This window comes from Lissotriton helveticus, chromosome 10 (assembly GCF_964261635.1).
Source record: "Lissotriton helveticus chromosome 10, aLisHel1.1, whole genome shotgun sequence".
NCBI lineage: Eukaryota > Metazoa > Chordata > Amphibia > Caudata > Salamandridae > Lissotriton > Lissotriton helveticus.
The window spans coordinates 869,099,843-869,126,188 of NC_136071.1; the positions used below are offsets into that span (position 1 = coordinate 869,099,843).

The window sequence follows — 26,346 nt, forward strand, 5'->3', positions numbered from 1 at the left end:
TATTTGTTATATGTCCAAAGTACTGTTACCATTGTGTTGTTGATATATGTTTGTACTAATTGTTCTTCTTTAAGACATGAAAGAAATATCCATCTTGTTTGTTCCACAAATAAATGAACAAATAACAAGTGTAATGAAAACAATATAACTACTTGAGAATCTAAGGTGGTTATTTATGAATGTATTTATTCCAAAATGTACGTCCAGACCTTTTTCTTGTTTCCAACTTTCTAAAAAGTGGCATTTTTAAAATTGAGGATTGAAATATGAATTTACCATTCAAGATGGTTTTAAATTACTCTGATACCATTCATGACTTTCCTACCTGCTCCCAATCAAAAATTAACACTTATTAAATGTAATAAGGTACCCAATGGTATGCTATGAAAGAGGCTGGCCTTGCAATAGTGACTACCAGGACATGTCAGATTAAAAACTACATGTCCAACTTTTTAAAGTAAACTGCACCTTGCCCTATGTGCTTTTGAGGGCCTACCCTTTAGGTGACTTATATGTACTCAACAGATTGGTTTATGCTTGGTAAAAGGTTTATTTTGACATGTGGAAATGGCAGTTTACAATTGCACCCACAAGCTGCAGTGGCAGACCAGGGACAGGTTAAAAAAAGTCTACTTAAGTGGGTGGCTCAAAAAGTGCTGTAGGGACACTAATAGCATTTAATTTACAGGCTGTGGGTGTACATGCAATATCACTTTACTAGGTACTTGCAAATAAATTAAATGTGACAATGGGGTCTGTAGCCCAATTTTATCATGTTTTAGGGAATGGGAACAAGCACTTTAGCACTGGTTAGCAGTCCTAAGGCCAACAAAAGCTAATTCATAAATATAGTGGGGGTGAAGGCAATAAGCTTTGGGGATGATCACCCTAAGGCTGACTGGTCTAACAAGCATTGACTTGTAACACACTCCATAATATTTTTCTCCTGGTGATGTTTAAAGCATGCACAACCCTGCAATACACACAGGACTCGACAAATCCACTCGCCCGCTCGCATTTGCGAGTGAGAATGGATGAGGACGAGCTATTTTTAGGTCCTACTCGCCCTTTCTGGCGAGTAGGAAATCAAACTAACTTTTGTCCTATGTCTTTGAAAACAGAGCAAAAGTGACAAGATAACACAATTTGAAGGCATTTTTATTGCTCACAAAGGGATTGAGCAATAAAGATGCCTTTAAATCTTGTTATCTTGTCACTTTTGCTCCGTTTTCAGAGACGGAGGTCAAGTGGGTTGCAGTCAGGTCGAGGGGATTTTCCATGGCACCAGACCTTCAGGACTAGTACCATTTTTCGGATTTGTCGAGCCCTGACAGTATGAAAATGTCCTCTGTGATGAATAGGCACACGCTCATATTACTAACAAACACCTTGATGTGGCTCTCAATGTGATGTATCAAAGAACAAAATCTTGTAGCATGCCATATTATCTGTTTCTCAGTGTGAATGGTACAACCACATGCAATTGTAATATACTAGTGATATAGTCCTTATTGAATAGAAAAGAAATTCATGCTTGATAGCAGTAGCATTGATAACAACACAAATTTGCATCAGACCTAATGGTGAGGTAATTGTTATGAGAATAGGGTCAGATGTTTAACACACAATATCATATGGTCCTTGTTGTGATGGATAACAGATCACACTTTTTTGACACACACTAAGATATGATCCATATGATGGCAATAGAAGCACAGACATATCAGGCACCTAAACATGTGTAAAACTCATAGCTACTGAAAGACAAACACCTATGTTTCCCCATTTTAAAGATCAAAATAGGTTCAGCTCTACTCTTGCCTTCCAGGTCTTATCTGAGCGACCTCAAGTTCTTATGTTGAAGTTGACGTTTAACCAGATTTTCACAATTTATGGACAGAATTTACTTACAAATTGTCAAATGCCATAATTAGAGTTGGACGAATGGAATACACCTTCACAAACGAGATGGAGATCCCGTCTGCAGTTTTACAAGTGCTACAATGCTTAATCCGGGCCCTACATTTTTTACTACTTTAAGAAAATAGCACATGTGGCTGGAAACTGAAAAGCAGCTCTTCACTTCGCAAATGTTCAAAATACCAACTGAATTGAGGATGCAGAACTACACAAATTCAAAGGGAAACACAGTGAAAAGATGGATATTTAGCAGTTAGGAACTATTTTTTAAAGGTATTGTCTAAATAATACACTATTTTAGGTTTAAAGCATTTTATTATCGTTTCCACAACAAAGAAAAACAATACATACAAGGAATACGGTAATCACGATAATGCAAAGCAAAGACTCTCATCAGAGACGCCATCAGCAATAAAATATGACCAACTATACCCCCACAGAGCCCCATCAGGAGCAAAAGTGACATGATGTACCCATCCCAAACCTAAAGTAGAAAACACCCCCCCAACTCCCTTCACCCCCTGCCCAAACTCCCCCCACCCTCCCCGTGCCTGTGCTAGTGTCCAATAGCCCTTCATATCCTCCAAGAAGCCCCGCCCTCATCCCATCCTCCCCCCCTCACCAATCACGGGATCGGGGCAGTCAATCGCATCAGCCTGAGATATCGTGGACAAGTGATCTCCTTGAACTCTGATTGTAACAGGACTCTAAAAGGTTGCCACAGGTCGTCAAATTTGTCCACCTCCCCCGCCACCGTGAGGGACATCTTTTCCATCCCCAAAACATGCCACAACCTGTGCAGCCAGCCCGTGATAGTGGGAAGAGTGGTGGTGCGCCAGAATATCAGTATGTTTTGGATCGCGGAGCCTAAAGCGATCGCAATGTGTCTCCCCCTTCTAGATCGCAGTGGGTACATCAAACCATTGGGTAACCCCAGTAGAACATAGGCAGGAAGGCGTGGCAGTTCGATGTCAAAGCACTGGTCCAGCTCATCTAGGACCTCCTGCCAGTACGGACCCAGCAACGGGCAATCCCATAAAATGTGTGTGAGTGTACCTGTTTGCCCACATTCGCGCCAGCACGTGTCTTGGATGTTATGGTTCATGTCATGCAATCTCTGAGGCGTGTAATACCAGTACGTGGATACCTTCGTAAAGGTCTCCGTGAGACCAGTGTGGTATGCCGAGTGCCGTGCTCTATAGGAGATGTCGTCCCATTCCTTGTGACTCAACGCCCTCCCCAGCTCACGTTCCCAGCGAGCCCTCCCGGGGTTATAAAAGTGGTGTGCGGGGGGTTGTAGGAGCCGATAAATGTCCGAGATGAGCTTGGCGTCCGAAGAACGTGTCGCAAGCCACATCTCATATGGAGTGAGTTTGCGATCGGCCAGCTCCCGCACCTGCGGCTGTAGCGCCCAATGGCGGACCTGCATGTAACGCATACGTTCCGTCTCGGGCAAATGGTATTCCCTGCGCAGATCATCAAACGGCACAGCGCCCTCCGAGCCATAAATATGAACCAATGCACAGCACCTGGCCGCTTGCCAGAGCGAAAACGCTCCAGGTTCCGTCCCGGGTCGGAAGTCGGGGTTCCCTGCCAACGGCGTGAGCGGCGACGGGAAGGTGGTGAGCTAATTCCTAACACTCACGACATCCCAAACCCGAAGCGTGGTCTGCGTGACTAAGGACGCATAGAGATTAGGGGGCCGATGAGTCTGGCGCAGGAAGGGTATCTCCTGTAGAGTCCTACCCGCCACCGCCTGATCTTGAAACAGCCAGTGTCTGTCCGATTCCCATTTACTCCACTCTACCAAGTATCTCAGCTGCGCCGCCTGGAAGTATTTGTGCAAGTCCGGGATGCCAAGGCCACCAGACTCAGGCGCCAGCGTGGAAAGGGCTCTCCGGAGTCTGGGCTTACGACCCTGCCAAACAAATCTTGCGATGTCGGCCTGGGTCTGCCGTATCCACCCTTTCGGCGGTTGCAGCGGTAAGGCCCGAAATAGGTACAGCACCTGCGGTAGGAGAGTCATTTTTACAGCAGCGATGCGCCCCAACAGCGAGAGCGTACCTTTGCTCCAACGGAGCAACTCCTCCTTTAGCTTCTTCCCTAGGGCCGCATAGTTAGCGGTGACCATGGCAGGTAGGGATGGCGCCAGCAGTACCCCCAGATACGGGATCAGGTCTCTAGACCACTGCATGGGGAATCTTTCTTGTAGTTCCAGCCTGGTAGCGGAGGCCAGCGAGACGTCAAGGGCCATAGACTTGCTCATGTTCATTTTAAACCCCGCCACTGCCGCAAAAACGTCCAGCTCAGTAAGACAAGCAGGGAGCGCGTCTTTCGGGTTGTCCAACATGAAGATCACGTCATCCGCATACAGGCTGATGGTGTGAATGTAACCCCCCATCCGGACACCCGTCACTGCCAGGTTCCGCCTAATCCTCTGAGCAAACGGCTCCATGTACAGAGCAAAGAGCAGTGGGGATAGAGGGCACCCCTGTCTGGTTCCCCTTTCTATTGCGAATCGGGCGGAGTTGCAACCGTTGACCCTCACGGTCGCAGTAGGAGATTTGTAACAGTTGAAGATGAGGGTACGGAACTTCTCACCCATCCCCAGTTTGCCAAGCACCTTCTCAAGGTAGGGCCAGTGCACGCGGTCGAACGCCTTTTCCGCGTCCACAGAGAGCAGCATACGTTCCCCAGGGATCCGGGAGGCCTTCTCCAAAACGTGGATCACCCTCTTGGTGTTGTCCACCGTCTGCCGACCCGGGACAAACCCGGCCTGATCCGGGTCCACCAATCCCGGGAGATGAGGCGCTAAACGCGCCGCCAGAATTCCCGTGTAGAGCTTGAGGTCCACATTGAGCAGCGAGATCGGTCGATAGGACGCGCATTCAGTACGGTCCTTCCCCGGTTTAGGGATAACCGAAACCGTCGCCCCCAGTAGGTCCGGGGGGATAGCCCCGGGTTCTGCAAAGGAGTTAAAAAGGCGCGTCAGTAGTGGGGATAGTTCCTGGCAAAATGTTTTGTAGAAGAGTGGAGTATAACCGTCGGGTCCCGGGGCCTTCCCATGTTTGAGTCGGGAAATAGCCCCGATCACCTCCTCCGGGCGGATATCCCTTTCCAGGTGATCCGCCTGTTCCGGCGTGAGTATAGGAAGGTCGACCGATGCGAGGTATTCGGTCTCGGCCTGGGCCGAGGGAGGCTCACCGGCGTATAGTTCCTCATAGTATCTGCGGAAGCCGTCTGCAATCTGGCTGTCCTCAGAGGCCAACCCTCCCCCGGGCACTGACAGTTCCTTGACCTTCTGGAGCTGGTGTCGCACTCGAAGTTTATTCGCCAGCAACCGGCCGCAGCGGTCTCCACCAGTATAATATGCGTGTTTCAGGCGTAGCGCAGCATATTCCGCCCTGTCCAAGTCCAGGGCAGAGAGAAGCTTCCGCGCCGCCTTGAGTTGCCTCCAGACTCTGGGGGCCCCCGTCCTCTGGTGCACCAGTTCTAGCTCCCGAACCGAGTTAGTAAGCTCGTCCCTCTTCCGCTGTCTGTCCCTATTCTCAGCCGAGGAGATAGAGATGAACTCACCCCTGAGCACCGCCTTCAGGGCTGCCCACTGCGTCGCCAGGGAGGTATCATCGTTCTCGTTGTGTTCCCGGTACCCAGTAATCGCAGTCCGAATCTTAGCCAGTACGTCTCGCCTATGTAACAGGGTATCTCGGAGGCGCCAGACCCCGCGCGAAGGAGCTACCGGCGGCAGCTGGAAGCAGCCCGACACCGGAGCATGGTCCGACAGCGTGAGAACCCCTATGTCAGAAGCAGTTGCCAGCGCAGCCAGCGGTCCCGACACTAGGAGGTAGTCCAGTCTGGCGTAAGTCCTATGTGCGTGAGAGTAGTAGGAGTAGGCTCTAGAAGTGGGGTGTAGGTGTCTCCATAAATCGTGCATGTCCAGGTCCCCCAAGTGTGAGGCGCTAAGCTGCGAGAATTCCCCAGTTTGGGGGTGACGCTGCGCGGACCTATCTAAAGATGAATTAAAGACCATATTCAAGTCGCCGCCAATAAGTATGTGCCTGTCTGGGGTAGTCGCGATGTCAGCTAAGGCAGACTGCAAAAACAAATCCTGGCGATCATTAGTGCTATATGCTGAGCCCACCGTGAAAAAGAAACCCCCTATCCTAACCCTATAAGCCAGGAGCCTCCCCTTCTGCTCCGCCACTTTGTGCAGTACCTCCCCTTTGAACTTCCCAGACACCAAGATGGCGACCCCCGCTGTTTTAGACGCCCCAGAGGAAAAAAGCTGAACCGGGAACTTCGGAGACCTCAACCTGGGACAGTCACGGGCCAAGAGGTGAGTCTCCTGCAAAAGGCAGATATCCGCCTGGGTGCTCTCGAGGAGGGACAGTATCGCCCTGCGCTTGACCGGGTTATTCAACCCCTTTACATTAAGGGTCACAATCCTCAGGGCCATGAACAAATAGTGGAGTCACAGCGGTAAATGGGCCCGAATGCATTATCACCTCACAAGGCGGGAAAGCAGGTCGAAACAAGCGCCCCAGAGGACCAATCAAGGGCAGCAACAGGTCGGTGACAGGTGGGCCAGAAGCATCAGAAGGTCCCAGCCAGCTAGGCAGCACGTGATGGAACCAAAGCCCTGCAGAGCCAGCCCGACAGCTCCCCCATCGGCCCAGCGTGGAAAGGACAAGACAGTAACAGCTACATGGAACCTCAGCGGGCACCCAGCCTCCAGACCGAATCCCCACCCGAGTGGACCCCCCCCACCCCTGTGAAGCGGCAGAAGAGCACAAGTAGCACAACATGAGACAACTGAGGCACAACCCGAACCCCGAACCCCCCCCATCCCCACACCCCAAACCATCCCCAAACACCCCAACTCCCCACTTCTCACCCCCTCAGACCTACCCAGTTCCCCCCCCACTCCCCACAACAACAACCCCAACTTCACGGAAATCCCCAGTGTCCCAGTCCAGCCCCTAACGGGCAAGTCTGTGGTAAAGTGTCCGAGTGGACGTCCAGCCACCTTCAATGCTCCCCCGGAGCCCCCCCCCCCCCGGAACCCTCAAACCTGCAGCGCCGGTGACGCCAAGATGATCTCCCCCCGGATGATGCTCAGGCCGTCAAGGCCACCCCGCTAGGCGAAGTGGAGCCGGATACCTCCCTGATGGCGCTGTCCATGTCCGCCCTGATCGTAGGAGAGTCCGGCCTAGATGGTTGAGGTGTGGTCCGGCGCCGACGAACTGTCTGCCAGCCCTCCCTAGAAGTGCGTCGGCGAGGCGCTGGTGTGTCTTCATCCGTAGCAGTGATACCCAGCACTCCACACGTGTCCTGGAGGGATCTCATTTGATGCAGCGCTCCGTTCCACCGGAAAATAAGCCTGAAGGGGTGCCCCCAGGAGTACTGCGTGCCATGCTCCCTCAGGAAATCCGTTGCGATTTTGAAGGATTTGCGTTTCTGCAACGTTATGGTGGACAGATCGTGATATAAAGCAATTTGGTGACCTCCGAAGCTCACTGGTTGTTTCTGACGTGCTTCACGGAGGATCCTCTCCTTCAGAGGAAAGTCCGGCAGAAAGGCCAAGATATCCGGAGGCGGCGCCGCAGCTCGGCGCGGCGGCCCAACCCTATGCGCTCTGTCAATCCTCACCGGAAAGTCCTCCGCTTCTCCAAGGATATCCCGAAACAGACCCCGCAGGTAGGCCGCGACGTCCTCCCCTTCTTCGTTGGACGGGACGCCTCTGACCCTGATGTTGTTGCGCCTGGACCGGTTCTCAAGATCCTCGGCATGGGCCTGCAGGTCGATCTGTTGATCCCTGAGCCGTAGTACTTCCTGTTGCAGCTGCGTGATCTCCTCGTCCCTGGCCTGATGAGCGTCTTCAATGGTGGCGACCCGTTCTCCAAGCGAATCGACTTCCCTCCGCACCTCTCGGACCTCGCCAGCAACCTCCTGTTTCAGCGCCTGAAAGTCCTCCCTGAGCGTGCTAAACAGTGACTCCAGAAAGGACCTGGTGACCGGGGGCTCTCCTCCCTCTGCTCCACGAGAGCCGGTCGAGGGGCTCGGTACTGGTTGGGATCTGTCCTGCCTCGGGGCGCCCCTGTTCAGCATCTCGGGCAAGGTGCGGTCACCTTTCTTTCCCCCTCTGTTGCCCGCCATCGCGGAGGGGGGGGTGCTTGCCGCAACAGGGAGGGCACCTATAGAATTCCGAACGGCTGGGCGCTGTATGGCCGAGAGTCACGCAAAGGCTCCTTCCGCTGCGGCTCGTGACGGTCAACTCCTAGTCAGAGAGCGACCTGTGTCTCAGGAGTGTCGTCTCTAGGATGGGCGCAGCAGTCCCTCTCCAGCCGCAGGGCACCCCCCCTTCTCCGTAAAGCAAAAGGAAAAGTCCACAGGGGAAGACTGTGTGACGTGCCCCTTCCTAGCAGAACCAATGCACCACGTTGTCAGGGCACCCTCCTCACCTCTGGGCCAGCGTCCGCTGCACAGCACGTCTGTAGGGGTCGAGATCGCTACCACCGTACCACAGTAAAAGGCGTCGCGGGCCTGATCCCCACGAGGTCAGCGGACCTCACTACAGTCTAAAGGCACACGATGCAGGGGCTAGGCGGGTCCTGCTTCTCCAAGGGTGCCACCCCTGGGGGCGCCCAGTGCAGCAGTCGGCCCCCGTGCCCGTGTAGAGAAGGACGAGGAGGCAGGGGCTCCCCCCCGGCCAGGGCCACAGGCCGCTCGTCACCTCCATGCTACAGGCCCAGCAAGGATCTCTTCGGAATTTTGCCAGGGGTGGGGGTCACTTGTCGCCTGCAGAAACAGCGAAGCTTTTCCGAGCGTCTCTCCACCTCCTCTCTTCACCCCCAGTCACGTGGGGCCCCGGGGGGAGGCACCGAGGTCGGCGCGTAGGTACAGGCCCTCCGGCCCAATCAATCCCCGGACTGGCGTAGGAGCTTCCCTCCGGCCCAGCCCCCTGGGTCGTCGGTCAGCGCGATGCTGTCCCGCCGGGTCTCTGGTCTCACAGCCGCGTTGGCAGCGTGTGCCGAGTGCACACCAAGTCTGTCTGCCCTCCTTAGCGTCGCCGGGGCCCCACCTCCGACCACCGGTGGGCCCCGGTCCGCGGCCGCCCTCGATCTCTGCTGGCTCGGCGGCCTACCCCAGCCCCAGGGGCCGCTCCTGTGCAACCTCGCTGCGCCCAGGGGGTCACCGGGGATTCCGCTGGACCGCCGGACTGCGGCTCGCCTACCTCCGATCTTGCGGGGCTCCAGAAAGAAGGCACTAAGGGCGGTGCACAGGCCCAGGCCTTCCGCTCCGCCCGGTCCCCAGGCTGTCGTAGCTGTTCCTCGCTGGACCCGCCTCCTCCGTCCGGGAGCCGGCGCGTCGCCGACCGGCTGGTGAACTCCGTCCGACCGTCTCACCGGCCGCTGGCAAAGGGTGCGTCTCTGATGCGCCTGGCCTCGTGTCGTCACCGAAGCTCCACGTCGGACCCCCGACTGGATCCGGACACCGACTCCACAGCCCTCCGCCGCGTGGTAGGCCAACCCAGCTCCGGGGGCCGCTCCGGCACAGCGCCGCTATGAACAAGGAGACACCGGGGCTCAAAGTGGGGCTGTCGCTCGTCTGCTCGCTCCGGCCGTGTTCGCCGCTCGATCTGGGGGAGATCAGCGGTGCCAGGCGGCACAGGGGCTCCGGGGTCTCGGGAGCACACGAGGAGAGCGTCCTCTCAGCCCGCCATCTTGGCCACGCCCCTCAATACACTATTTGAAATCCAGTATGTTCAGTTAAATATTCGCTGGATGAAATAAGAAAGCAGTGTTTGCTAAATGCATATGTATTCTGTAATAAATTGTCAGTCACATACGAAAGGGATCCAAATAAAGACTGTTTTTTTTGACAAATATATACTGTGCCAAATAGGAAGACACTATATGTAAAATATAATCTGGTCCTCATAAACAGACTTGTAAAAAAACACACAACGGTCCTCGTAAAGCTGTTTGCTGACTTTATGTAGTGTGTAAAAATGGTCTTCATAACTCTTGGATACGGGACATGTGCGGTCCTCATAAGGGGGTTATGTCAGAAAGTCTCAAAACTATTCCCATAATCGTTTTTTGAAAATCTGATATAACTTTCATACTGTCATTAAAGTATAAACATAAAATGTATGATCATTTTGATTCTCTGATGATCAGAAAGGGTGGCCCTCATAATGTAGGTTTTTTTCACTGGTCTTCATAGAGTGATATAAACATGTATGGGTGTGTGTGTGTGTGTGGGTCTGTGTGTGTGTGGGTCTGTGTGTTTGTGTGTGGCATTTGCGAGAGATTAGGCTATTGGCATTGTAAGTGACAATGCCATTTATGTATCTGTTTTCAAAACCAACACATAAATAAACATTTTGTCATTTACAATGCCAATAGCTCTAACTTTTGCAAAGGCGAGACCGTTGCATTGTAAATGCTTGTTCCTATATGTAGTCAATAAATATAGCAAAGACAACTTTGGTTTGAAAATGTGGGCATGATTGTACTTTTAATAAGAAACTACCCTGTAACAGTTTACAGTACTACTTCACTTAAGTGTAAATGTCACTAGCCTAGCTACCCACATCAAAGCATTTATAGCATGACATTTGGAGGGTAAATATATAAGCTTAGAGTAATAATAAAATATAAACAGCAATTGTTGCCCTTCTCTTTTAGGTATCTAAGGAAGTGCATGTATTTCTGTTTTGAAACCTATTTGTATTCAGACTATGTCCCATTACATATCCCGAAAAAAAAGCTATAGATAACATTCTTACAGAGCATTTGTTAAGACCTGTTTAGCTAAATTTGCCAGGGACATACATACATCTGTTTCATACTTACTTCTGGCACTACTGAGAAGCATCCTAAGGCAACATATAATAGACTGTTTTACCGAGTTATCAATGTAAAATCATTCTGTACCATACATTTTGCAACTTTCCAAGGTACTGAATTTCTAAACTTATGCAGAGTAATCCGCTTTGCTCCTACCTTATCAAGCATGGTGTATGGTTTCTCAGCATCAAACTGGAAAGGGGCTTCCATCCGAAATTTCTGTCTGAATTTATTCTGCTTGATCTGATAACACGAAATACAGATAAAAATAATTTGCTAAAACTTCATTTTATTTATAAAAAACCTTTGGATGTAAAAAACTTTCTTACGTCTAATAAAATGCTTTTTTTCCTAATCAGGGAGACCTCTGCTGTTTGAAGAGGAGCAACTTCATGCTTCACAGAAATGGCAATTTTCTTTGTATTGTTCCATTTTTCTGGTAAATCCTGTTAAGGGACATGATATGTAATATTAAAAAGACTTCATATCAATACAAGCAAACACAAAGCTATCTGTACCTCCCACCACACCATACTCGCATATCCTCAATTTGCCACTCCCCCATTGCTTGTGGGAGGTGAAAATTATTTGAATGAAAGACAGGATGAGTACTGTAAAATGTGCAAGACTTTATATGAATATGTGACTAAGAGCCTGATTTAGATTAAGCTTGGGTGAAGTTCTGCAACCCCACAAAGTGCCAAAAATCTCAGCCGAGCTACGCGGAGCTCCGCAGTTGGCGGAGTACGTTAAATAAATGCCATTCGCTGTGATTAGCTGCGGTAGCTTTCCTAACGCGCACGGATGGTTTCTCAATGCGAGCAAACGTGAGCATACGCGACCACTCGCAATGAGAAATCTGACCGCCCACGTTGAAAAATCTCTCTGGAGGTTGATTTTACATGCTCGTGCTCGCCAACTTGATGTTGACGATCAGCTACGAGAAAAAAATCTCGCCGGGAGGTTGATTTTCCTCGCTTGTGCTCGCCAACTTGACGTTGACGAACGTGAGCGAGGGAAAAAACTCTGCTCCGCGGAGCGCAGTTTTTGGGCACTCCACGCGCACCGTGTAATGCAAAGTGCAGAAAACGCTGCAAGCACCACAAGCAGAGCGAAGTTCACCACCCAAACTTAATTTAGATCTTGGTGGACAGGCAACTCCGTCACAATGGGGACAAATATCTTGTCCGCAGAAATATAAGCCTCATTATTTCCTATGAGGTTTATATTCCAGCAGACAGGATATCCCTTACCATTGTGACCAACTAACCGGTCCGACAAGATCTAAATCAGGCCCTAGGTGTACTTAATGACAATAAAATGAAATGGTGATGGCATAATTACTTAGAAACCCAGCAAGAGTGAGAAAAAGAGGAAGGGAGCATCTGGTAGTAGATTAAAGTGTCATGACATTGATTTAAGTCTACTAAACCTAAGTATTTGAAGCGAGGACCGCTAATTGTTTCGACCACAGGCTTATTACAAATTAAGCTCTAATTCGTACAACTTTTAAGAAACTCTTGTGGTGAGTGTTAGTAGACAATTGATAAACTCTGAATGTTTGTTTGGCTTGATGTGTTTTCGTTGATGTTCGTGGACTGTGCTGTAAATTTGATCGTGAAACCACATAACATGAAGGCTGTGTGTGTGTGTGGTCCGACTAATGGGGCCCACCGGGAAGGCAATGATGCCACAATTTCAAAGGTTGCAGCCCTGATCAGGTCTTTCATGTTTGCGACTAAATAAAGAGATACATGAGAGTTTATATGCATTAGGAGCACACACATTAATATAAATAATATTTCAATTAATAGATAAAGCTTGTTCCGGAAGATATAGTAGTTAGAATGTGTTTCATGCAGTACTCACCAATTTAGTCTGCAAGGTTTGCAGCCAGTTTTAAATATTTTTAAGTTTAATCACTTGCTGTCTCTCAAAAAGTATCTGTGCGGTAGATATTCTAGGTAAATAAACTTGCGATCAAACCTTCTCAGATTTAAATAGTAGGTTCCGTTTCATATACTGATACAGATATGTTGAAAATGGCGCCAGCCAATTCAGTGCTTGGCAGCCTGTGGCTTGCTATGTTCAATTATCAGAGCAAATACAAAAAAGTCAGTTTTAAGCTTAATTTCACGTTTGATTGCGACAATGGTCTGATTGTTTGAAAAATGTATTCAAACCTCAAGGAATTGTTATTCCACACACTACATAAAAAGACCTAAATAAAGATTGCACTGCTTCATTGTCTAAATATGCATAATGTATAGATTCCTTCACTTTGCAAGATGATTGATCCAAGATGATTGACCGACAGAGTTGCCTCAAACAATCTTTACACATTCTGTGAGCTATCTGACAGGAGGGTGTCCCATAAAGTTGTTTTTGCTAAAAATGTTTGTCAAATATTTGTGCAAAATAAGAATGTGCAGGTCAGTTTAATGCATTAAGTGAACTTTAACTAGATGTTTTGTATGGATTAACTTGACACGGGTGAGAGGGCTACCAATGACAATATATGATGGGATTGTTTGGTATGTACATATACTCGCCTCCAGTTGGTTGTAAACTTCTTCAGGTAGCTGTTGTCCATATGTCTGTAACAATGAAATGGTTTCTTTCAGAGGCTGAAATAGCCCATCAGTTGCTATCTGTCTGTCTCTCACAGCCAGAAGATGCCCCATGATCTCAGTCAGTCCAGTAAAATCTCCATCTTGGACCTGCCTCTGGAGGCCTGCATCCGTGATATGTATGAAGTCTTCAAGGTCAGCCAAGCTATTCATTTAGGAATGAAAAATAGAGGCTTTAAACCTGAGCCAGTCACAATCAATTTTGTTGCATTGATTTGGAGAAAACTCAGCTATATAGAAAGTTTTCATTACGGTGTGTCAAATTCAGTTTTGCTATGGTATCCAAGACATCACAAAGGCAAAGTTCTCAGTGTCCCGTACTAAATGCAACATGAAAATATAACACACAAGGAAGTAAATTAAATTAAAGGCATTATGGGTCCACTAACATAGTTTACCGTATGGTATGCAAAGAAATCCTTCCGTCAGCCATTGATTACTAACTATTTGATTATACAAATGACTTATTCTCCTGCTGGTTACTGTTTATTCTAAGTGATTACTTCCATTATTGCAATCCAACTCACCCTTATTAGTAATATTACCATTGATTCACTGTTCTCTATATACCACAGTAAAGTGCTACCACAGAATCGTGTGACAAAGACACTGATTTAGAAATACTTTTAATCATTAATTTCCCAAAAAAACTTACTGAAATAAAAAAATATATATAAACACATTCTTGCTCCTGGTGTGTCCTTTAGCAAGAATGATCTATCGTACATTTATTTTCTTATTTTTGTAATCCGTTCCAAGTAACATGCACACTAATTAGGTATGTACCATGGGTATATTTAAATAGTTACCAATCACCAATTGAAGGAACAATATTTTTAACATTAGGTATGGATACCACCTACGGATCCTAAATCATACATTGACCACATAGTCTACCATATAGCACACTCAGTGCGCTTGAATCGTGGATGACTAACCCATTCTTAATGATTCACAATTGTACATTGGAAATATTGTTACTGGTCAACAATAACTACAACATGGATACGTGGATGAAGGAGCTTCATGTTAAGAAAATAACACTTCATTTGCGCCTGCTGTCTAATTTCCTGGGTATTTAGCTAGTATGGCATCTTTCCAATGAGACTTTATGTAGAATAAAACCTAGCATCTCTGAAAGCTTTCACCTGAATCTTACCGAAAATCTCAAATTATCCACTATGGTATCTAAAATCAGTTCGGACAGGTCTATCCTCAGCCCTGTAAAACACTTTTAACTGTGAGCGTGTATTGAATCTAAAGTTACCTAGCTTTTCAACAAGGATATGCATGCTGGTGCTAAACATTTTGTTATGTCATGATGCAGTAGTAAGAATATTCTATGCCTTCAATCTAGAGCACATAGCTTCCTGCACAAAAACGGTTTGTTTCTAAAATCCTCTATAAGATGCACTTTGTCAAGTGAGCATGGTTTGCCATTTTTCAGCCAAGACAGACATGGTACATGTCCCATAGAAGCCTTTGAATTTGCTACATGTTCTACATATCAGTAGAGAGATGCACAGGGGGCGCCAGAGAGTTGGCAATGAAGATGGTTACCCAAACTGCGAATTTTGGCTGCGCTGAGCAAAATTGCTGCTCTCACACCACAATCCACTCCCATCCATGGTATCTTGGCTGTGGGGTAGAACGGACAGGCCATCACACTGAGATGGTGGTCCAGTAGGTTAATGCTGGTGGCAGTCTCACCTTATAATGCATGTCTTCCTGAACACTAGCTGCAGCCTGCCCACTTGTGCATTATCAGCATCTCGCGCTTTTGGCAGCCTGCCCCCTCTCCATACCTTGCTGCCTTGTGATGACTTCCTCCAGGGACTTCGTCCCGCTGTCTATCCCTTGCTGCTTTGTTGGATGCGACTCCCGCGGTTGGATTTGAGCGGATATGAATTACCGCTAGTGGAATTAAGAAACCTAGTAGCTGATAATAAGAGCGAGGGTCTATCGATGAGAAGCTGCGGGTAAGCACTATGTGTTATCTAACCTGCGAAGACAGAAATAGGATTGACTAGCTCACTCAGGGAGAGATGGAATAAAGGAAGTATTTGTTTGAATTGCCCTAAGTCCTGAAGAGGCCTGGAGCAAAAGAAACGTGTCGACTGCTTGTTTACGGCATCAACATAAGATAATTGATATTAAACGTATGAAAGTACAGAAAAGGAGCTTGATACTAAGGGAGGGAGAAATTATTAGACCTTTATTAGCTCCGCTATACTTATTGTTGGTGACCTCAGTATAGGGAATGCTTTGACATAATGATAGGGTAACATCCCTTACTTGAATTGATTGTGGGCATTTGAACCAGAAATAAGGTTCTTGATTTTTGTTTGGATTTTTTCTATGTTTGTAATTTGTGATTTTGTATAAATATTGTATATATGTGTATATATATGTTTGTTAAATGTTTATATATATATATATGTGTCTTCAAAATACGAGAAAAGGAGAAAGATAAACATAATACACAAATTAATTTTTTGAATTCTGTCTGAGTCATTCATTTGATGGATATGCATGTATAGGAATAAAGTGCATTCAGAATGCGATATTGATTAATTCTGAAGATAATTTAGTGTGTCAAGGAGAGATAATTAGTAGTATCTGTCCTACAATTAATATATAACAAAACTGCACCGTGGGCATCATTGTTCCTACTTATTGCTTTGTTGGATGAGGACTGGGGACTGCTACTGCGGTCATACAGCCAAGTCCCCCACCTGCTGGTGGGGTCTCAACATCAGCTGCTGGGGCTTCTGTCTCCAACTTGTCAGCCAGCCTTCGTGCTTGCCCTGACCTTGTTAAAACTGCGCCATGCACAACAAGCCGCTCTGCTCAGCTGGATCAGGGCTGTTAAGCAGTCTCCTGCTGCTGCACAGCTGTTCTGCTCACCTCATAGCAGCCCTCCCACACTTCTGCACTGAATCCTTTTGACTACTGTGGGCCTGCATTTAGCAAGCGGGCTGGTTGGGGCTTGTCCCTTGCACCGTGGTCGAGCAGGCAGTTCTCTACTGTCCGGTGGGGGTTCAGCAAGACCCACCATCACTGGGTGCTGGAGCCTGCTGCCTGATCACAATTTATAATGGCCTGACCAGGATGGGGAGATGGTTGTGATACCACATCACCTGGTGGGGCTGTCCTTTGTTTGCTTGATGGCTGTTAGACCTGGTATCCTCTGCATGGTTTCACCCTAACATTTTGCCTTCATAACTCCTATTTTTCTGAATTTGTTTTTACTGTCCTTAGAACTCTGTACACTTTACCACTGCTAACCAGTGCTAGAGTGCTTGTGATCTGTCCTTAAAACATGGTTAGATTGACTTATACCAAATTGGCGTATGAAATTGAATTGCAAGACCCTATTGCGCCAACCACTTAAGTAGACCTTTAAACATGTTTCAGACCTGCCACTACAGTCTGTGTGTGCAGTGTAAAGTGTCATTTTGTCCTGGCAAAATACTCCTTTTGCCATGCCCAATCGTTCCACTTTAATACATATGAGTCACCCTTAGGGTAGCCCAGAACGCAGGATGCAGTGTATTAAAAAATAATAGGACATGTACTTTTAAGTTATACATGTCTTGGTAGTAATAAAAAACTCTTAAAGACGTTTTTGCTATTCCCAGGCCTACCTCTCACATAGGATAACATTGGAGTTACCTTATTATATTGTACAAGTATAATTTCCAAATGGGATCAGGGGACCAGTTCATGTTTGGTGTCTCTGTAACTGTAATGAAAAATCCTAACTTATGGTAAAGTTGGATTTTAGATTACAATTTTGAAAATGCCACTTTTAGAAAGGTAATATTTTTCTGCCTTAGCCATTTGAGCCTGCAGCCAGACTCTAGATAACATGACTGGGTGAGGTGACAGTTGGCTTTGTACATTCCTCCTAAACAGCCACACATGATGGGGAGCTTAGGCGTGCTTGGATGGGCCATCACTGGCCGGATAGAAGGGAAGAACCACAATTACACTTGAATAGGCTGTGTCCTGCCTCCACACAAATTACTGCATGCCCCCCTATTGTTAGTCTGGAGCCAGGGAAGGGAGGGAATCTGTACACTTCAAAGGCCTGCCTCTAGAAGCTTCTCCCGACTTGAAAGGTGCCTTTGGGTGTATATATACTGGACCTCAGCGATCATCACTTCAGTACACTTCTGGATCTGTGGATACTCTGCCAGGAAGAAGAACTGCTGTGCAGCTGAACGGACTGCGACTCTGCCGGACTGCTGCTCTGAAGGACTGCTCCATGGACCTGCTGCTCTCTTGCCTGGGTGAGGAGGGCTGGAACTACATCTCTTGAACCCAGGACCCAGAGTGACTCCTAGGGTTAGCTGGCTACCCTCCTGATCTAAAGCCTCAGGGACACAACTCGATTCCAGAAACCTTGCTCCTGCACTTGGACTCTGCGATCCACCACTCAACCCTGCAAAGTGTTGCTACCCCAGTCCAGGACCCTTGGAAGTGGGCTTAAGGTGATATGCCAGCCTCTGTGGATCCAGCAGAACTGACATCTCCACTGCTGAGCATCACAACCCCAGGCAGAACAGATACATCTGCACTGCTACATCAACTGGATCAGTTGCAAAGACCTGCATCACCTCTGCAGCTCACAATGCCTTCAGAACCGCTGCTGCGTGATGCTTCCTCTGTGCAGGCCCTCACATCCTGCATCAATGCAGCCTCATCAACGATGCTGGACTCATTTTCACAGCTCTTCAGAACTGAATGATCACCCCAACTCTGTGCCTCATTCTCGACGCTGGAGTTCACCTCCAAGTCCCATCAATGTGATCCTCCATGATAATGTCAGCCCCCACATCACAACCCACCTCATTTCAAAGCATAAAGGCATTAAAGCTAAAAACGAGGACCTGGAAGACAGGTCCCACTGCAACAGATATTTGTGGTGACCCTCCTGGACACTTTATTTTAGCTGAAACACATTTTCTGTAGTTTTAATAGTTGAAAGGGTGCATTTTACACTCGCACTAAATTACAGAGATGGGGATCGGATTTTGCAGCTAAAGAGGGACAACCCTGTTCCCGAAAATAAGAGATCGAAAGTATCCTTTTATATGGATTTCACACCTGTGATTTAGCTGGCCCATCGTTCCTTTTTTTTGTATGTTCTTATATAGCGCTCGAATCACCCGGAGGCATCTCGGCGCTTGCCTTGGGAACCCGTCCTGGCTTTTTCCCTGTGAGATAGCCCCTACAGGGCATCCCCAAGGTGAAAGCCAGGCATCCCGCCGCAGGGGGGCCGTTGTGGAGATTAAGCAAGCTTAATGCCCAGAGTTGCAGAGTGAGAACCCATGATTAGGGCAGGCACCGGAGCGAGAATTATCGAGTCCGTGGACATTTGAGCTCAAGACCCTGCCGCGTCGGGAATTGAACCCTGGTCCCGGGTCTGACCTCTGCTCCAGGGTCTGCCTGCTCTAACCAGTGAGCCACACTTCTCCACTTCTTTCAAGAGTTGAAAAGTATTTTCATATCGCATTCAGTAAAATACTCCATGCTTTTCTGGGCCAAGTACTGCATTGACTATAGAGGTAAAACTCACTTTTTTATACAACCTGCCACCGTTCTTGAATTTATTGATTATCACATCACTTCAGACGGGGTAGGGTCCTCTGGTCCTTCAATTCCTACTTCCTCCCATGGGCAGCACCGTACCTCCACCCTCAGCAACAATGATGAACTGCTTCCCCATCTGTTCACCTGATGATTCCCATGATCATTTCCCACTAGCCTCTCACCACATGATGCACTACCCTTATCTTTCTGGAAGTATAACATTCCCAGGTCTCCACTTGCAGCTAACTCACATCACTACAGCCCAGTATCAGATTCTCTGTGCAGTGTGGTGCCCTGCAGTGGTGCCTCTGGAGGGTTTGTCCTTTGTAAACTGAACCATCAGAGTCGGGTGCACATGTTCTGTGACAATGAGTATTCTAATGACTTGCTCAGGGCAATGCAGTATTCACTGGGCGTCATCCTCAGCTTTTAGTACATTTATTCTCCGTGGACCCTTTCTTGTCTCTGATCGGTTTGTTTCTTTATTTCCTCTTATTTCGGTCTTCTTTATTGTGCAGGGGACATTTGCCGATGTTTGGGGATGGGAGGTAAGTGGTGGCTTGCTGTTGTTGGTTGTCGTGGTCTCCTTTTTGTTTACATAGTCAATCGTAGATACTCAGATATATACTCTACAATTCACACTGTTAGCTGGCCTATGAAGGGTACAGTCCACACACTAATGCAAATGGATCTTCTATATCAAATCTCCACTTGGTTACTTTTCTGACTTGAAATAGATAGCTCCTGTGAAGCTCGAGGGGTGTTGGCATACCTGAACTATAATAAAACTGATGTTGCCATGATTCAAGAGACTCATGGCTCACCCCTTGGAACTCCAACATTTGCCTCCCCCCTAGGGCACCCATTGGTATTTTTCCTCATATTCAACTTACTCTAGAGAGGTGGTCACTCTAATTCAGAAAACTGTTAATTATTCTCTCACAGAACAAATCACAGCCACTGTGGGCAAGCTGATGGTACTAGCTGGCACCCTAGATGGGGACACCAATTAGTTTACATCTACTGCCAACCATCAGCGATACTGCCTTTTCCACCAACATTATGCAGTTATGCTCCAAGTAGTGGGACCGGCCCCCGGGGGGGGGGGGATGGATGAGAGATTTCAACCTCACTTTTCCATGATGCATGATAGATCTTCAGATGTTATCAGCCCAAAGTTGCACAACAGTGTGGCATTCACTCATATTATTTAGCAATATGATTTGTTGGACATGTGGTGACTGCTCCATCCCAATCAAGAGCACCACACACTATTCACCGGTGCATAATACTGATGGAGCAAGGATTCGCACATGAAGGGACTTGCTTGTATTCATGAACCTCGAATAATGTTAAATCAACATGTTTGTTTTACTAAAACTGCATTTTTCATGAACACTGGGTGTCCGAGGGAGCTTGCTTATGTGTTTTACTAACCATATTTAAGATGGCTGCTGCTACGCGAGGGTTTCTATTGCGCATGCGTCTGTCATACTCACGTGACATGACGTACTCTATGCTTTGGAGGGAATCTTTTTTGCTTCTGCACAGTAGTATTAAAATGGCTGCTCTATGTCATCACATGCATGAAGTTTGCACTGCTGCTTTTGCCAAGCTGTTCGTTCTGCTTAATCCTAATGCTGTAGTTAAATATAAAATAATGGGTATAGAGTAGAGATACATGGTATACAGTGCATTCTTTTATTCTATGTTCTCATGCTGTTCCTTTTCTATTTTTTTCATGTGCATCATTTTGGGCCTGATGCCTGACGCTGAACTGCATATTGAAACCTTTGAGTCTGCACACTAGAGTTTCATATACATTAAGTGATGAGATTGAATGATTGCCAAAGAACAGTTTCATCTAAGATGTGCCTGAGAAGACGAACTTTTACCGCTGTCGAAGGAAGCTCATTTATACAATGTTTTAACAATGTATTTACCAATAGAACATTCATTGTTGGGTGGAATAAAGTCGTCATGAGAACCTAAAATTGATGGGCAGGAACAAAAATTCAAATATGAGACTGTAAAAGTTTCATTTTTGTATGGTGTGATGACCTCTCCTCAATTTTCTGTCCAATCAAAATTGGGAATCCTTACACTTGCAACATTTGGGGGGTGGTACACTGACCTGGAAAATAGTATAACTAGCGTAGGTTTAGCTAGAGAATTTGTCCGACTTGTCCGAATAGCCGACCTGTCACTGACCCAACGCACTCAATAGGTGATCGTGAGCAGAAGTTCTGAGGAGCACTCTGTCAGAAGATTCGCTGACCCAATCAGGGTCCGGGAAGCTGAGGTGCTGGCGAAGCACTTTGTCGGTGAAATCGATAACCCAATCGGGGTTCTGACTGTTAGCTGCAGGGAGGGAGTAGCGCAGGCGTTGCAACTGAACTGCGGGTGCTGGTCTTAACTTTTGGTGGTCCTGTCCTGATCCAAATCTGGTTTTACCTGTCCTGATTCTGATCTGCACCTGCTAGCCTGCTGGCGACTGCAACTTTTGGGGTTCTGTCCCTTAACCCCTTAACTGCGGGGGTAATTCCCCTCCTGTGTGGGGGGGAGGGGGGCTGCGCCCAGCACCGCGGTGCTCATGACAAGCCCAGCTGTGCTCATGCCAAGATGGGCTTGTCATGACCCTCCCCACTCCTGTAGAACGTCCACACAGGTGTGGAATTCACCGTGCGGGGAGGGGTGTGGCCGTTATGACGAGCCCAGCTCGTTATGAGCACAGCTCCACTGTGCCTCATGACAAGCTGGGCTCGTCATCAGCAGGCAATGGGTTAAACTGACCTGTGGCCAGAATTAGTTCTTCACACCATTCCTAGGTAAATATAAATTGTGTGGGTTCGTCATTTTCTGTTTCCTCTTCACACCCTCCTTAAAGTTTAAATATTTGATAATTTTGCTTGCATATTATGTTTCCTTCTCTTTACCCTTCCTAATGTAAAAGTTGATATGTTACTTTTTTCTTTTCCTTTTTGTTAAAAGCTTAATCGTTTTGATCGTATTTTATTTTCCCTTTCTTTACCCTCCCTATAGTTAAATACTTAACATCATTTTGATTGTATATTACGTCCTTGTTCTTCATCTTTTCGATTGCTAAATGATTGAAATTAGTTTATTGCATTTTCTGCGCAGTTACATTGTGATTTTGATTTTCATTATTGAGAGTTTACTCGTGTTTAATCTTCGGATCATGACCATTTAAGAAACTTAGATAAAGAATTTAAAACTTCCCGAGTCTGTGGTTATTACATGAGTGCAAATGTTATTTTTCCTATTTATTCTAACACCCTGATCTAATAGGTTTACAGGTACCAGTGACAAGGATGGGTAAGTCAATGGTATAGGACCTAGTAGGTAAAATAAACTGGTAGTAGAGCGAAGGTTACCTGATTAAATTATAAGTCATTGATTATGGGCCCAGGTGAGTATGGTAAATTCCTAGTCGGGTGACCTGCGCACTCTAACAGTATTTCTTTTGGTAGCAGAGGATGGTTAGGGTTTAGTTAAAAATAGGTAGTTAGTTGGTTAAAAGTTGATCAATCAAATGTGATATTACTTGAAATATTATTGAAATGTTATTGATTTTGTTGATGCTGAATTGATTTTATGTATTACCAAAATTTGTTTGTACCTGTTATATGTTTTGTCTGGAATCCCCGGGGGCAGAAGAGCGGGTGGTAAATGGAAGGCACACTGCAGTGAGGTCACTTACTCGCAGGAAGTTAGTGCATGGTTAGGTAAAGCCGGAAGCACTATTTAGGGTTTTCTGTATGAATGTGTGAATAAATGATAGCAAAGAGTTCGCTAGCAGAACTTTTAGTGTGATATAACCTAGAAAGGGTCACATGGAAGGAGTAGCAGGTTCGTCTGAGCTTGATTGATAGCAAAGGGGTTCGCAGGTAAAACTTTGGCCTTACGATATATCCCGGAGTGGATGAGTCTGAAGGAGTAGCAGGTTCTCTAATGCTTGCGTGAAGGGTAGGCAGAAGGGATCTACTCGTAGTATATGAAAAGTAAACGGAACGGATTTACTTGCAGTGAAATATATCTTTCCTTTCTAGTCAACTCCTTTCTAGTCAACTCGAGTACAGTGGCAAATGTTTTTACGTTGTTGATTAAAAAAGAATTGCTCTTTAAAATAAAAGAATTGAGTTTTTGCATTACCTTGTGAAGGAGGGAGTCAGTTGCGGAGCTGCGCTGACATCACTCAGAGCCGTGCTGATATTGGTTGAGACAGCGGGCGTGTAGCTGAGATAGTATTGTAAAGGAGGGGTGAGCACAGGAGCGTGGGAACTCATCTCATGAGAAAAGCCGCGCAATCATTGGTTAAAAATATTTGAAACCACATTGTTGATTGGTTGAAGAAAATAAAAGACGCGCTGGTATTGGAAGTATTTTGTAAACAAATTTGAGTGTTATCGTACAAGTTTAAAAAAAAAAATTCCAAATATATGTGGTATTTAAATCCAGGAATTCCAGAAACTCGACCTTATAGAAGATACTTAAGATTTACTGGAGAACAGATGTTAAGGGGCAGACCTTACAAAATGTATGGAAGTGAGAGAAAAATGTCATTCGTAAAAAGAGTTAAGAATTTCTTTAAAAAAGATAAACCAATTAAAACTAGAGAAGGAGTTATTATTTCAACACCAAATATGCCTGCATCATTTATGATGTTTGACAGGGGTTACCACACTTGTGTGTGGTTAGAGAGTTGGGTGGAATACACTAAAGATTACAGAATTTTGGCATTTCCCTTAGATGCCACATTTAATGGCAGAATTTTGTTCAATTTAAGGACACGAATGAATGATTTACTACCTAGACCTAGACTAACGCAGTATGAGGCACTAGAAGAATGGGAGATTGAGGCTTTTGAGAGAGACAGACCCAGAACTGACAAAGGATTGAGTAAGTTCTACCCAAAATTTCCACGAGAAACTAGAGATAAACAAATGAAACAGTGGAGACAGAACATGATAGTCGAAGGGCTATATACAGTATTAACCTTAGAAGAGCCCACTGGAAGTAAAAGGACTGATAAAACAAAACATTTAATGACTAGTGGTGAATCAGATGATGATTATATGGAGAATTTATTAATGAAAAATCCACCACCTTATAATGAGGAACCAAGCACTGTAAATCCAGATGCACCATTTCTGAAACCACCTCTTATTCCGCAAGTGGTACATGAGACTTCCATAGAAAAGGTATTACAAGATAGAGAACGTGAAGCATTAAATAAGCAGAGAAGTGAGTTGATTCAGAAAATTTCTCAATTAAATACAAGTCCCGAAGCCTTGACAATTCCGGTAACTATTGGTCCAGTTGTTCCCTTGTACGGAGATAAACAAGCTAGTCCTAAACCTCCTGTTATAACTACACCTGTAATACAGACAGGAAAGGAACCTTTAATAGTAGACGATCAGGCAAGTGAATGTGAGTCAATCATTTCCTTAATGGATTTGCCAATAAGAGAACCAGAGAGTAGTTCAATTAGAAAAACGATTCCATTACATTTGAGAGAAGTACAAATGGAGACATCCTCAGGTACAAGAAGTGCTACAGTTGTAACCCCAGAAGAAATAAAGAGATGGACACGAGAAATAGAGAAACCGAAATCACAGCCAAAACCATTGGATGTATATAAATTAAGAGTTGAATTGGAGGAAATGATGGCTGGAAATGTGGGATTGGAAAGGTTAAATACATTTACTGACGATGAATTGTTATTTATATGTAAAAGCATTACTAGAAATACGGGAGTGTTTCATGAAAAATGAATGGACACAGCAGCTAGCATGGGAATCGACATTGGCAAGTCTAAAGTATCACAAAAACCATATTGAGTTGAATTTTCTGACAAAGATCTAGAAAATATGAATGTATCGGGGAAAAATGTACAGATCAGGGAACTGATGACATTATTACAAAAATGGTGTGAACTAGAAAAATGGAAAACTAGATGGGCAAAGAAAAAGGAAGAGGTTCGATCAAGACAAATTGCTTCAGAATATGTATTAAAAGAAGCAGAAAAAGTGGAAAAATTATGTCCCATGAGAGAGGTACCAGGTGGAGGTTATGTGCATGTCCCATGGTCTCGACAGGCTATTTTGTCATTTACAAATGACTTCCCAAAACTCAGTGAGAAACATGTAGAATGGTACAGACAAGTCGAGAGATTTGTAAAAGTTTCAAAATGTCTTTTGACAGATTTAGATGGATTATTTGACATTGTTGTACCTGTAGATTTGAGGACAGAATGTAAAATTGCTGTCGACTGGCCTAGTGGTGAGTTCCCTACAGACCCAAAGACAGGGGCTCCTTGCGAAGACGTTATGAAAAAGTACAACCAGGTAATACTCTACCTCAAAGGGAAGGTGCCTGCAAATGAAACAGATTGGACTACAATAGATAGAACCACCCAGAATAAAGACAAATCTGTGCATGCATATTATGAACGCTTATTGCAAGTGTTTAAACAATACAGTGGTTGGACAACATAGATATGAAGGATATGATGCATTTCATTTATTGATTTGTGTCAGGATTGAAACCCGAAATTTCACAATGGATTAAAGATCATAACATTTTTTGGCAAGCTAAGCCTGTAGACGAAATCCTTAAATATGCTAAATATTGTGAAGATGAACTCGACAATAAACGAAAAGAGTTAAAAGAAAAGGTAATGTGGGCACAAGTAAAACTAGCAGAACAACAAGAGCTCCAGTTAAACCAACTAAGTAGTAACCAGAATCAGGGTGATGGAAATGGAGGAAAGTCAAGGGGATAATACAATAGAGAGGAAGTGAAAAGAAAGTTCCCCTGTCATGGGTGTGGCAAGTTGGGGCACTGGAAGAACGAGTGTAAGGCTGTGCAAAATGGTAATGTGCAAACTAATGATATGAATCCACAGACGCAGAATGAGGTGCCATGGAAGACACAGCAGCAGGTAATACAGACCCAGTTACCCCCTGCACCTATGCCAAATTACAGGAGCAGAGCACAGCAGAGTGTAGATACCACAAATTGGGAGGGAAGTGAAAGGAAAGATTCAGCAACCTCACAATTTCTTTTGAGTGATACATTTTTCAGTGAAGAACCTTACTGACGGTGCCTACGAGGGGAGGACGACGAGTGCGTGCTTGGCGCCTCCTTGCCGGTAGACCAGTCAGGTCCATACATTGAAGGAAAGGTTGAAGGAAATGATGTCACCTTTCTATTGGATACTGGTGCTACCCGTTCTACTGTGAGAACAGCAGACGTTCCAAACCTACCCCTCTCAAGAGAAGCAATCCAAGTAGTGGGTGTTTCTAATAAACAAATTAGTA

At 45.9% G+C, this 26,346-nt stretch overlaps 1 protein-coding gene across 1 annotated transcript in view; it reads right to left on the minus strand.

Moving 5' to 3' along the window:
- Nucleotides 1-26,346, minus strand: part of DNAH11 (dynein axonemal heavy chain 11) — a 3,642,058-nt gene that overhangs the window by 2,491,950 nt on the left and 1,123,762 nt on the right. Inside the window, exons 19-21 of the mRNA XM_078663510.1 lie at nt 13,328-13,550; nt 11,105-11,221; nt 10,932-11,018 (exon numbers count right to left, since the gene is read on the minus strand). Of these exons, the coding sequence (XP_078519636.1) occupies nt 10,932-11,018; nt 11,105-11,221; nt 13,328-13,550 (427 nt within the window). The remainder of the gene's footprint in view (nt 1-10,931; nt 11,019-11,104; nt 11,222-13,327; nt 13,551-26,346) is intronic.